At 40.8% G+C, this 13,649-nt stretch overlaps 1 protein-coding gene across 1 annotated transcript in view; it reads left to right on the top strand.

Annotated features, from left to right (window-relative positions):
- PRKAA2 (protein kinase AMP-activated catalytic subunit alpha 2) overlaps window positions 1-13,649 on the top strand; it is a 60,037-nt gene that overhangs the window by 25,907 nt on the left and 20,481 nt on the right. The window contains exons 3-5 of the mRNA XM_051999597.1: window positions 8,351-8,444; window positions 9,150-9,294; window positions 12,713-12,800. Of these exons, the coding sequence (XP_051855557.1) occupies window positions 8,351-8,444; window positions 9,150-9,294; window positions 12,713-12,800 (327 nt within the window). The remainder of the gene's footprint in view (window positions 1-8,350; window positions 8,445-9,149; window positions 9,295-12,712; window positions 12,801-13,649) is intronic.

Raw genomic sequence — 13,649 nt, 5'->3', positions numbered from 1 at the left:
GACTTTCCTCTGATGCCAGAGTGGATTAAAGGGGCACTGAGGGCACCCGTGAAGCAGAAGTGAGACCTGGCCCGGTGCAGGCCTCCTGGCCGGCATGAGCCACCTCCTCCTGGCCGAGCCTCTGTTTGGGGTCTCTGGGATGTGTGAAGAAGGAATGGGTACGTGCCTGCGGATTCAGGAAATGTGGACGGGCCATTTTTCCAAGAACAGAATTGAGCTGTGGAATGATGCTGATTCCTGGCATTGCTCAAGGAAGTGTCACCATAGGGCTGCTATCTTGAACAGGGAATGTCTCAGACACAAAAAGCTGGAAGAGCTTCAGGTTGTGCAAGGAAGGGCCTGATTTCTTTGGTTGTTGGGCTTTCTCCTCTGGTAGGTCAGAGGAGGGCCGCAGCCTTTCTTTCTTGAATTTCAGTAAGATCCTGGAAAAAACTTCATGATTTTCATTTAAATAAGATCTAGAGATATTGTGTAGATCAGAGACATCAAACATACATCCCATACATGGGTTAGATCAGAGACATCAAACATACATCCCATACATGGGTTGGATCAGCATCCATCCCTGCACACCCTCTGCCTCTGCAGGCTTAAAAGGCCCGAAGAAGGCATGAAGCCCTTCCCTGTTCTTGGGGATGTCCGTCATCGGCATTCTTCCTTAATGAGATTTTCTCCTGAAATATGGCTCGTCTGCGGTGAGTCTGGGCCGGGCTGAGCTCAGGCTGGTGGCCACGGTATCCTCCCCTGCTCGGGTGCTCTGTCCACACGTGGCTCCTGGGTTATTGCCTGGCCAGGACAGGCCATCTCTCACCTCAGGCTTTCTCAAGAATCCTCTCATTTCAAGGACTGATTCTTAGAAGAGATCTTCCCTGCTCTCTTCCTGCCTCCAGGCTCTTTAGCCTTTGTGCTTTGTGTTCACTTATTTGTACTGGGAGGCTGGCGACTGTTTGAGAGCAGGAACCATTTGGGTTTTATCTTGATTTCTCCAGCACCAGGCCTAGTGCCTGGGCCTAGCAGAGGCTGCTTAAAATGCTTGTTTAGGTTAATTGGTCAACTCTGAAAACTCATTGACATTTTGAGGTCCAAAGGGCTGTCGCGTGTCAGGGAGCTTGTTCTCTTGGACCCGGAGCTGCAAGAGAAAATGAGCGGGGCGGGAGCGGGGCGGTCATGGCAGCTCAGGCTCAACGTGTCTCGTGCAGTGTCTGCGCAGAGTAGGTGCTTCAAAGAGTTGTTCTTTCATTTTTGTGATTATAGTATGGTCTTAGTATATGTATACTTAGTGTAGTATGGTCTTTCCAGGAGAAAATCTCAGTAAGGAAGAGTGCCGGGTGACGGACCTCCCCAAGAACAGGGAAGGGCTTCACGTTCAATGCTTCCATTTGTAGGAAAGTCAAGAGCCTTCCAGGAGCTAAGGATGCGGCAGCAGAGACAGGAGAAGCCTTCTCTTTATTTTCCTTGCTCATCCTGTTACTCCAAACTCCATCTCTTATGGGCTGTTAGAATGGCCACCTAATTGGTCTCCCTGCCTCTCCTCTCTTTCCATGTCTATCCCTCTTCCATGCAGCTGACAAATTGCCTGTTTTTTAATTTTAAATTCATTATTTATTTTAATATTTAATAAAAGAATTCTAAATTCTCTCTCTCCTTTTAGCCTCTCCCCTGCCCACTGAGAAGGCAAACAATCAGTTTGTTAGATGTGTGAAATCATGCATTTCCATATTAGTCATGTTGTCCCCCAAAAGCAAGAAAAATAAAGTAAAAAAAATTCTTTTCAGCGTGTACTGCGAGTTCATCAGTTCTCTCTAGAGGTGGTTAGCATTTTTGTTCATGGGGTCTTCGGAACTGTCGTGCTCGTTGTCACGCTCGGAGCAGCTAAGTCATTCAGCATTAGAACATTGTTCTTCTTGAGTAAAATGTTCTTGTTCTGCTCACCAGGAGATTTTCTTGAAGCCCGGACCTGTGCTACTCTCCTACTGCATAAACTCCACTGACTCCTAATTGCCTCTTCTCTTTCCAGTCTCATTGGTCACTCCCCGGTCCAGCCAGATGGGTTTTTCTCTTTGTTCCTTGCCCTTGTCCCCACGCCTTCCTCACTTGTCTCAGAATTTGCCCTGTCGAGGTCTAGCTCAAGCACTTCTTGGAGCCTCTTCTGGTCCCCGTTTCCCCAGTTCCTGTGCCCCCCTTCATTATTATTGGAGGCACATCCCCCCAAATCCACTTCCATTCCAACCAACCTCTGTTGACCTTGTTAATTGTCAGGGGGTTCAACTTTCACTTTCATGCAAATGATTTTTTGTAGAACAAGACGATTATAGCTGTCATCACAAGGTTCTAAACAAAAATGCAACCCAATTGCTATTACACATGTTACTGGTTTTGTTTTTAAATTGTTTCTGTATGAGGAATTATCTTGAATCCCTTCTTTTAGTTTTTAGCTTGTCTGGATTTAAAGTCATTTGTTGTTATTTTTACCCAGAGATGTTATGGGCCATACTCAGAATTGTTCAGAAAATCCCTGGCTTTGATTTTTTAAGCTGCTGGCTCTAGGGCCTGGGCTTAATCCATTTAGCCACATCGCCTCTTCTGTTTCAGGGAGGAATTAGGAGAGAGCACTGGATCAGGCCCGTTGGTGAGCGTCCTATCATCTTCCCAACGTCTGAGAGAGCTAGAGCTGATTCTTGGAGGAGCTTGCGTTGTGTGGCCTTGCACAATGGCCTCCTGGTTACAAAATGGGCCTTTACAGTTAGCAGGAAAGACCCAAACCTTAGGATGACGTGGCCTTTGCCGCTTCTCTGGATATGTGCTTTGTAAAAATCCTCAGAGCACAGACACAGAGGGAGCAACAGACAGAAAAAAACATGGGATTTAAGGATAGAGGGAACCCCAAAGTTGGGATGGGTCTGGTTATGGATTTCTAGCCAAGAGAGCTGGACAGTCACAGAAAAGGACTGGTCGTGGGCTGGGAGACACAGGGAAGAGGGAAGGCTCAGCTGGAGGGAGGGAAGCCAGGGATGAGGCTGGGCTGCAGTAAGTGAGGCTGGGCTGCAGTGACTGAGGCTGAGAGTACCTCCTGCCCAACTAGCCCCAGGCTCCAGGCTTTTCACTGGGCCTAGCTTAGAGCATTTACACTTCATACCAGTCAGACTTCCATTGGCTATCTTTGTTCAGATCTTTCCCAGTTGTCAAGAGGAGGGTTCTGCCCCAACTCTTATTTGTCTTTATTGCTGTACGGTAGCCCCATTTTGTCCTGTTTGTGGTAGAGATCTGGAGAACTAGAGTTTTCTGCCCTACTCTGCCATCTTGACCAACTCACTTGTTTGGAATTATGTCAAGACTTGGTCCAACCCCAGCCCAACCTCCTGTACTCTCTGCATCTCTAACAGTTTTCTAACAATAGATAACGAGGCCCTTGAGGCAATTTCATTGTCTCCAGCTGTTAAAAAAAAATCTTCTTTATTTTTGCTGTACTCCATAGGACATAATCTGAACAGTCCAACTGATCAGGATTTCACAAAGAATTTGTTATTGTTGTTTTTTTGGGTTTTGTTCTTGAAGAGGACCACGAGAGCAGGGAGGTGATGCCGTGACATGCAAGTGAATTGGATTTCAGGGAAGGAAGGCTGGGCAAAGTCACCTGTCTCACTTTTCCCTTTAGAGCCATCTGGGCTTAATGGCCAGATATAGATCAGGAGGATTGGAGATGGCCCTGGATGCAATGGGAAACCTTGGCCTTTTTTTTTTTTCTAAAGAATTGACAACAATAACAAGGTCACCACAAAGAATACTTTTACGTTGGTTATAATTGCAGAAATATTTCAATACTATTTATGTAGTTATCTATATTGAATAATTTGAACAATTTTCTATGATGGTCTACAGTTTGAGGAAGAGTCGTAATAGTAGAAGCAGCAACAGCAGCAACCATAGTATTGTAGTCATAGCAAATAGCTAGCATTTAACATCTCATCTCATTTTATTTTTATAACTAGGTAAGCATCATTGCTCTCCCCATTTTACAGATGAGGAAACTAAGATAGGTACTTGGAGCAACTCTGTACTGCTGGTATAGTCTTTCTCATTACCCTTGGATTTCTGGATGACTTTTTGTTTAGTTTTGAGGTAGAAGAATTCATCAATTGTAGTTTCATATTGGTTTTTTTGGTTATCATTTGGTTTGGAGTAGTTAAGTAGGACTTGGGCAGTCTACCTCCCATTTGGGCATCTTGGTCTGGAGTTGCCCTAATTGACTTTTACCTCTTTCTCCAGGTTCTCAAACCTCTCCTCTCCTTAACCTGCAAACTGTCCTCTCCACCATCCTGCCCTTCAGAAGATCTTGCCTCATACTTTACTGAGAAAACAGTTGCCATGGTCTGTGAGCTCCCTGTCCTTCCCCCTTCCACCATGTCAGGACTCCCTGTTATCATTTCCCATTTTCTCTTTCTTTACACCAGTTTCTGGTGAACAGATGACCATTCTTCATGCCAAGCCTAATTCCTCCATTTTTCCTCCAGCGAGCCCCTTCCACAATCATTGCATTGCTTTAATTCTTAGTTTTTGTGTATCTTTTGGCTCCTTCCCATCTGCCTACCAACATATCCAAGATAAAAATTTTAATGAATTTTTTTTACAAGGAGACAATAATAACATATAGAGAAAAGATTCTTACTAGGAACACAAGAATTATTCAACACGAGTAAAACATTTTATCTATTGAATTATGTTAATAAGAAAGATAACCAAAAAAATATATGATTCAACAGTTGTGGAACAAAGCTTTTGATAAACTCCAACTCTTATTTATGTTAAAAATTCCTCAAGGAAAAAGCAGAGGAGGACTCTTCTTTAACATTAAAAGTTTATATTTTTAACCCTAAGCTATTGCCATGAAGAAACACTAAAAGTATGCTTATTACATGCCAGGGTGGAGCAAGGCTGCTCCTCCCTTACCCCCTCCTTTGATCTTTGGTAAGATTCCAGAACCGTTTGCTAGAACAATATGCAGAGAGAATAAAATTAAAGGGATAAATGTTTTCAAAATTGGAAATAAAATTATCCATGTGTACAGTTGAAATAATGGCATAATCAGAACCCCAGAGAATCATCAGAGAAAACTAACAGGAATGATTATTAGCTCTAGCAAGGTAATAGGATACTGTTTTGTTGTTCAGTCTTGTCTAATTCTTTATAAGCCTATTTAGGATTTTCTTGGCAAAGTACTGGAGGGATTTGACATTTCTTTCTCCAGCTCATTTTATAGATGAGGAAACCGAGGCAAACGGGGTAAGTGATTTGCCCGGGATCACACAGCTAGGAGGTGTCTGAGGCTGGATTTGAACTCAGGAAGAGGAGTGTTCCTGACTTCAGGCCCAGGGCTCTGTGCACTATGGCGCCCCTAGCTGTCCCTAGTAAGATAATCCATAAAAATGGTCAGCTTTTAAAATGCTACTAACCATAACCTTGAAAAAAATCAGGCATTCCATCCCAAATGCACAAAAGGCACAAAATATCTGGGAGGTAATCTACAAATATAAGACTTATAAAATATAACTGCAGAACATTCTTGATGGAACTAGAAAGAAACAAATAATGAGAGAGATTCACTGCTCAGCACCGAATGTTGCCAATATTTGAAAAATGATATGACTTACATGAATTTATAGGTTTAAGGCTTGCTGGAGGCGTGGTGGTAAAGGAGAGACTTTTTAGAAGTAAAATTCACTGGGAAGAAGGAAAACCTTAGACTCTCAAGGGAAATAAGGAGAGATAAGTTTGGAGAGGCAACGTTACAAAGCATTACCACCCCCCACATGTGTTGTCAAGTGGGATGCTCTAAAACTCTTAATTGATTAAGAGAACTGAAAAACAGAGCCGTAGGACAGACTGACAAATCAAAGATTGGAAGCGACTGAAAACAGGAGGCTCTTGTTGGATAAATCTGAGCGGGGACCGGACCTGTGATTTCTTTGATAGAGGGAAGAGCCATGGGCCGTCATTGCAGATGGGCTCCTCCAGGACATGAATGGTTATGGAATCACTAAAAGATCTGAAATATTAAATGACTCCCTCAAGGTCACACGGCCAGGATGTGCGGAAGAATACAGATCTCGGCTTCGAGGCCATATTTTTATCTACTATGTCATGCTGTCCCCTTTGGAAAAGATCTCTTGGAAAAACTGAAAAAGAATTTGGGAGAAATTATTTTAAGCCCAACTCTAGTGATCTTGCACCAACTACTCAAAATCGATCCATACACAGCCTAAACAGAAAGAATCACACATCATGAAAGAATTAAATGAGTTTGAATTCATACATTTCCAATTGGAGAGAGAGATCTTACTTAAATAAGGGATGGGCAAGATCAAAATAAAGTTTTGATTATAAAATTACATAGGTTTTGTATGATTAAAATAAGGGAAAATACAATGTAAATGGTAGGATAGGAAAATATTTGCTCCTGATGTCAATGAAAAAATATAGAACATCTAGAGGTTATTATATGATTAAGGATTTAGACCTGGCGAGGACCTTCAAAAGTCATGGAGACTGTGCCTTTTGTTTTCTAGCTCAGGAATTGAGGGACAGAAAGGTTAAACAATATTTTATCCTCCCCTTTTCAGAAGTATTTATTTAAGGCCTTTTGTTTGCATTGTGCAATTATGTTCACTAATAGAAAAGTTTTATATAACTTCCAGAATATGGCATTTTAAAATTTGTAGCTTTGATGCTTTGTGTATTTTGATTTATTTCTATATTGACTCTTCATATGACATTGTGATTTGTTGAGGTAAAGGGTTATTTTGTGTGTGTGTGTACTTTGCTATCTTTGCAATTAATTTTTATGGCATTAAGTGTAATGTACCGGATCATCGTAATCCATTTATCAGTGATGAAATAACAGAAATAACAGCTGGTGTTTTAACAGTGTCTAACTGTGTTCTGAGCACTCTCACTGTTTGATCTTCACAGATGCTCAGTGGGGTGAGTTGCACAGTTTTTAGTTTACAGAAGAGGAAACTGAGGCACACAGAAATTGTGATTTCTGACTGTAACTCAGTTCTTTGGAATGCAAATCCCCTCCCCCCTACACTTGCCCAGACCATAGCTCCTCACTCTGAAGAACCTGATCTGATTTTAAAATGTGTGGATGCACATATGAGCGTTCGTTACTATTGGCGGGCCAGAATGCCTTTATGAGCCGCATGCCCATTCCTAAGGTCTGCAAGGGATGAGTCCCAGAGGAAAAGCCCCACGCTCTCAGCTTTTTCCCCTTCCGAGGGGCAGCAGGGCTGCAGGTGGGCGCTTCCATCCAGCAGGACCTTTGGAGTCCATTCTGTCCTTGTGGACAGGCAGGAAGGTGGGAGCGAGGACTGGGACTCAGCCATCCCATGGCTCCTAGAACAGTGATGCGAGGATCCGTCCTGGCCTTTTGGTGGGTGCCCCGGGGGCACCATGGAACATGGTGCTTGTCAGGTTCTGAGGAACCAACCTTTGTTGGAGAAGGACGGAGCCGAATTTTGTAGGCCTAGAATTGGCCCAGATCCAACAGGACGGAATCTGAAAGGGAGGAGCACAAAGTCACACTGAAATGGGAAGAACCAGCACATGAGCCGTGGTCTTGGAGAAGGATCAGGTGATGGAGCTCAATGAGGATGAGGGCCTGAGAGGGCCGAGTTCACACTTTGCCTCAAACCCATTGGTGAGCTCACTGATCCCGCTCCACCCAGACTCAGTGCCTCAGGCTGAGGGACATCCCAGGTGGGTCCTCTGACGTCAGGCGGAGGCTCCCGGCCATCCACCAAGAGGAGGGGACCTGCACGTGAGGGAGCCGGTTTCCTCAAAGCCGTGACAGAGCAGCAATGCTTCCATGAGACATTCAGCTCAATTAAGCTGGAGCTAGCCAACGGAGTGCCCTGGGTGTGGGAGTCTGGGAACAGGGATTTCTTACAGGTTTTATTTTTCCGGGATGGCTTCTGAGCTTTTTTCCCTCTCTTGCCCCCTTGGGGTGAGGAAAGTACTTTGTGAACCATAGAATATCCCAGAGAGAGGAGCTGAGGCTTTAAAACAAAAGGGTGGAGGAACAGTCTTGTCTCTTAGGAAAAGACATTGTTTTCTGAAATAATTCAAAGGTTCATTGGTTGTTTTTTGCTTTTTAAAAGATACTTATTAAAAGAGAAATTCTTTTGGAAATGTTCTGGTGGAGTTGGCCAAGGTATATAACCTAATGTGTAGAATGATCGTGTCTTAAAATATTGTAGTCTCTTATTAATACTAGGAAAGACTATTACTGTTTAAAGTCATTTTTTTCCTATAAACTAACATTTTCTAAATTCTTTCCATTTTCTTCTAAAAGATACCAAGTCATCAGCACCCCAACTGATTTTTTTATGGTAATGGAATATGTGTCTGGTGGTGAATTATTTGACTACATCTGTAAACATGGACGGGTGAGTGACATGATACATTAGGCTGAAGAAGACAAGGATGTTGGTGGACAGGTGTGTGTGTGTGTGTGTGTGTGTGTGTGTGTGTGTGCGTGTGCAAAATGTTAAGGAGTTTTTAATTTTAACTGTTTGATCCCATGTTGAAGAAACTCAGATATCTTAGCGTAATCGCCACATATCAATATTCTTTTCATGTGTGATACAAACTTGAGTAATTGTCTTTAAGCAAACATGCTAAATTTTATAAATATAGGAGTTATTCCTTAGGACTTTTTTCTTTTCTTTTTTTGCCCTTAAGTTTTATAGATTTACATAATTTATGAAACAATGCAAAGCTTTATTTTTTGAGGGGAGGGAATTTCACATCATAGCAGGTATTACAGACTGTTCATTTCAGTATCCATAACTGGGCACAAATGCCTAGGTGAGCGTACCTTTTCAGATCAGGCTCTTTCATCTAGTTCCCAGCCTTCTCCAGGCACCCAGGGAATAAAAATCACCTTTGCATCAAGATATATCAGTGACTTTTCAGGTTTTGCTAACAGAAAGGTTGTTCTTCTTGTTCTTGTTGTTTTGAGGAGAACAGGATTCTGATAAATTCCATTTAACATAAGATACGTTCTAAACTCACTTTTCTTGCTGAGTGAGTAAATATAAGTAAATATAAAAATAAGTCTGTCTTATTGTCACTTCTTTTGTTTCTGGCAGGTTGAAGAGACAGAGGCTAGAAGACTCTTTCAGCAGATTCTTTCTGCTGTGGATTATTGTCACAGACACATGGTTGTTCACCGAGACCTGAAACCCGAGAATGTGCTGCTGGATGCCCACATGAATGCCAAGATTGCCGACTTTGGTATGTGACTCCCACAGGGCGCCAGAAATGTGAAAGCACTGCTGGTGTTCGGGGGAGCGGGCCAATGTAAGGACGGTTCTCCTTCCACCCCAGGCTTGGCAAGCGCTGTGGGCCTGGAGTGTGGGGGGCTTTGTTTGGCATAATCTTCAGAAATGTGTATCTTAAACTCTCCTGACACGTAAGATTAGTTAAGTTGTATCTAGGGAACATAAAATAATAGACCACCATGTAGTAAAAAATGACATTGAAATGAGAGCCACTCAAAAAAAGTATTAAAAATTAATGGGAGAATAAATAACAGTCCCTAAGAACTGGTGGGTCAAAAATAAATCACAGATTAATAGTTTCCTTAATGATAATAACAATCACAAGGCAATTGAATACATTTTTAGGTTTTCCTAAATAGTTTTTAGGGGAAAATTAGGCCAAAATAGTTTTTAGGGGGAAATTTATATCTCTAAATGCTTTTATTAAAAAAAAAGGAAGAAAGAATTGGGAATGCAATTAAAAATATTGGAAAACCAAAAATGAAAAAATCCCCAAGTAAATGCCAAATTATAAATTCTAAAAATAAAAAAAGAATTAACAAAATTTAAAAAAAATCAGTGAAACTAAGCTTTTTTGGAAAAAAAATAATTTGACAAAAAAGAAAGGAAAACTAAATTACCCATATCAAAACTGAAAAAAGGGAACAGATAATAAATGAAAAAGAAATAAAGCATATTATTAGAAAATGTTTTGCAAACTATATTTCCATGAGGTTGCTAACTTTAAATAAAATAAATGAATATTTTAAAAATACAAAATACCTAAATTAAATAAACAAGAAGTAGAACATTTAAATAGCTCATTTTTATAAGTACAAATTAATAAGAAGACATAAATGCATTTTCAAAGGGGGGAAAACTGTATGACTAGATACATTCACATCTATCAAACATTCAAAGAAAATTGCTTTATTATAAAAACTATTAGCAAAACTTATCAAAAGAAGTGATCCTAACAAGTTCCTTCTTTAATATTGACATGCTCCCTAAATCAGGGAGCATGAAAGCAAAAAAAAAAAAAAGAAAAAAAAAGAAAAAGAAAACAATTGATCAAATAACTCTAAAGAACATTAATGCAAACATTTAAAATAAAATTTTAGCAAAGATTTACTACAGATAAAAACTGCTGGGAAAACTAGGAGAAATATGGAACAAATTAGATTTAGACTAGCACCTCATTTATATCTAAATATGCTCCACATGGATATGTGACCTAAATATGAAAGATCTAAATATAACATAAATAAATGAGTGCCGGGCACTAGGCCAAATATCCTACAAATATTATCTTGTTTAGTCAGCACAGTAACCTAGGGAGGTAGATACTTTATCTCCATTCTAAAGTTGTGGAAACTGAGATAGAGGGAAGTTATGACTTGCCTAGTGTCACCCAGCTAATAAGTATCTGAGTCCAGATTTAAATTGAGGTCTTTCTGACTTTAGAACCTGTACTCTATCTACTACATTACCTTGCTGCCATTTGAGGGAGGAAAAAAAAATGGAAATTAAAGGGATGGCTATCAGTTGTGGAATGGTTGAATAAGTTGGAGATAGATGAATGTTAGGGAACACTATAAGAAATGGGGAAATAGATGATTCCAGAGACATGAAAAGATTTATTTGAACTGATGCAGAGGGAAATGAGCAGAACTAGATCAGTTTATAATATAGCATCCATATTAGAAAAATGAACAATTCCAAGGACTTTTAGAAATCGATGGAGATTCAAATGGGGCATTCAGGAGAACAATTTCTATACGAGCAACAATATTGTATAGACAAAGAAATTCGAAAGCTGTAAGAACTATGATCCATACGATGGCTCTCCATTATTCCATGGAGGCTCATATAAATTACAACTGAAGCTCATAATGTTTGAGAAATAATTTATTTGAAATCATTTCATTGTGAAAAGTAAATCAGCATTTCAAAGCCCCATAGGTTTTGGCATCCCATTTGTCTTTTGATGAGATTTTAACCTATTTTTAAAAATAGGATGAATGACACATGGAATGAAAATATGTTTCTGACAGATCTAAAGCTGTTAATAAAGATATTTATTTATTTTTATTGAAGCTTTTTATTTTCAAAACATATGCATGGATAATTTTTCAACATTGAGTCTTGCAAAATTTTGTGTTCTAAAATTTCCCCTCCTTCCTCCCCCCTCCTCCCTAAATGGCAAGTAATTCAATATATGTATATGTTTTTATACAATTATCTTGCTGCACAAGAAAAATCAGATCAAAAAGGAAAAATACCATGAGAAAGAAAACAAAATGCAAGCAAACAACAAAAAGAGTGAAACTGCTATGTTGGGGTCCACACTCAGTCCCCACAAGTCCTCTCTCTGGGTGCAGGTGGCTCTCTTCATCATGAGATTGAAACTGGCCTGAATCATCTCATTGCTAAAAAGAGCCACGTCTGTCAGAGTAGATCATCATATAGTCTTGTTGCTGTGTACAATGATCTCTTGGCTCTGCTCACTTCCTTCAGCATTAGTTCCTGTAAGTCTCTTCAGGCCTCTCTGAAATCATCCTGCTGATCATTTTTTACAGGACAATAATATTCCACAATATTCATATACCATAATTTATTTAGCCATTCTCCAACTGATGGGCATCCCCTCAGTTTCCAGTTTCTTGCCTCTAGAGAAAGGGCTGCCACAAACATTTCTGCACATGTGGGTCCCTTTCCCTCCTTTAAGATCTCTTTGGGGTATAAGCCCAGTAGAAACACTGCTGGATCAAAGAGTATGCACAGTTTGATAACTTTTTGACCATAGTTCCAAATTGCTCTCCAGAATGGCTTGATCCATTCACAGTTCCCCCAACAATGTATCAGTGTCCCAGTTTTCCCACATCCCCGCCAACATTCGTTATCTTTTCCTGTCATCTTAGCCAATCTGAGAGGTGTGTAGTGGTATCTCAGAATTGTCTTAATTTGCATTTCTCTGATCAATGATGATTTAGAGCACCTTTTCATATGATTAGAAATGGTTTTAATTTCTTCATTTGAAAATTGTTCATATCCTTTGACCATTTATCAGTTGGCGAATAGCTTGAATTCTTATGAATTTGAGTCAATTCTCTCTATATTTTAGAAATGAGGACTTTATCAGAACCCTTAATTGTAAAAATGTCTCCCAGTTTATTGCTTCCCCTCTAATCTTGTCTGCATTAGTTTTGTGTGTACAAAAAAATTTTAAATTTAATGTAATCAAAATGATCTATTTGGTGTTCAAAATTGAGTTCCAGTTCTTCTTTTCACAAATTCCTTCCTCCTCCACAGATCTGAGAGATAAAGTATCTTATGTTCTTTTAATTTGCTTATAATTTGATGATATTTTAAAACCACATTTTTATTTTCAGGTTTATCAAATATGATGTCAGATGGTGAATTTCTGAGAACGAGCTGTGGGTCTCCAAATTATGCAGCTCCTGAAGTCATCTCCGGCAGGTAATGCATCTGTGAAAGTTCTGTTTTCCAAAGATTCTTCCTTAACATTTGACAAATCTTAGCACCTAACGGAGTGATTCCAGAATTGTAGAGAGGAACTTGTGGAGCCAGACATTAAGCACTGTCGCCAGTGGCCTAGTGGCCTAGGCTCTTCCACTGGAAGGTGAGTGGCCAGTTCTTCACCTAAGGCCGTGGTGGAGGGGCTTCTTCTTAGAGAAGAGATGGACCTGGTGGCGAACTTCTGTGAAAGGGATTTCACTGTTTGCTCATCATTTCCCAACATTGTTTGGGAAGAACTTGTTTTCAGAAGAAGGAGCTCCTGGAGAATTCCTGGAGTCTCTGTTGTTTTCTGGCAAAGAACGTAGGGGAGGCCCTGGCTCTGGGCTCGCTTTAGAGTTTATCATAAACATGTGGATAAGCTCGCTTGTATAGTCCTCTGGCTCCTGCAGAGTGCAGGCTGAGCAAATGTTTTGAGGGCCAAGTCTCTTCTTCTCCTCCCAGATCACCCTCTGTCTCCTTTATCTTAAATGCTCCGATTATGCAGAGGAGAGTGGCCGTGGTGATGCACGTCTGGGATCCCTGGGCAGGCCTCGAGCTCAGAAGTTCTGCGCTGCCCTGGGCCCAGGCCCTGATGTTGGGGAGCCCCCAGGTGGCCCTTGCGCTGATCGGAAGTGAGTTTAAGATGACGAGGAGCCCCAACCCGCTTGCTTGAGCAAGGTGGGATATCTTCAAAAAGGAGAGAAAGAAAGGAAATGTGTGCTCCTCGAGGGCATTTTTTATCAGTTTTCCCCAGTGCAGCGTGGCAAATAGCAGGCCCTTAAGAAATGTTGCTAGATGGACTGACTGAGA

The sequence above is a fragment of the Antechinus flavipes genome, chromosome 4 (genome assembly GCF_016432865.1).
Source record: "Antechinus flavipes isolate AdamAnt ecotype Samford, QLD, Australia chromosome 4, AdamAnt_v2, whole genome shotgun sequence".
In the NCBI taxonomy this organism is placed as follows: domain Eukaryota; kingdom Metazoa; phylum Chordata; class Mammalia; order Dasyuromorphia; family Dasyuridae; genus Antechinus; species Antechinus flavipes.
This window is presented reverse-complemented; position numbering and strand designations above follow the sequence as displayed.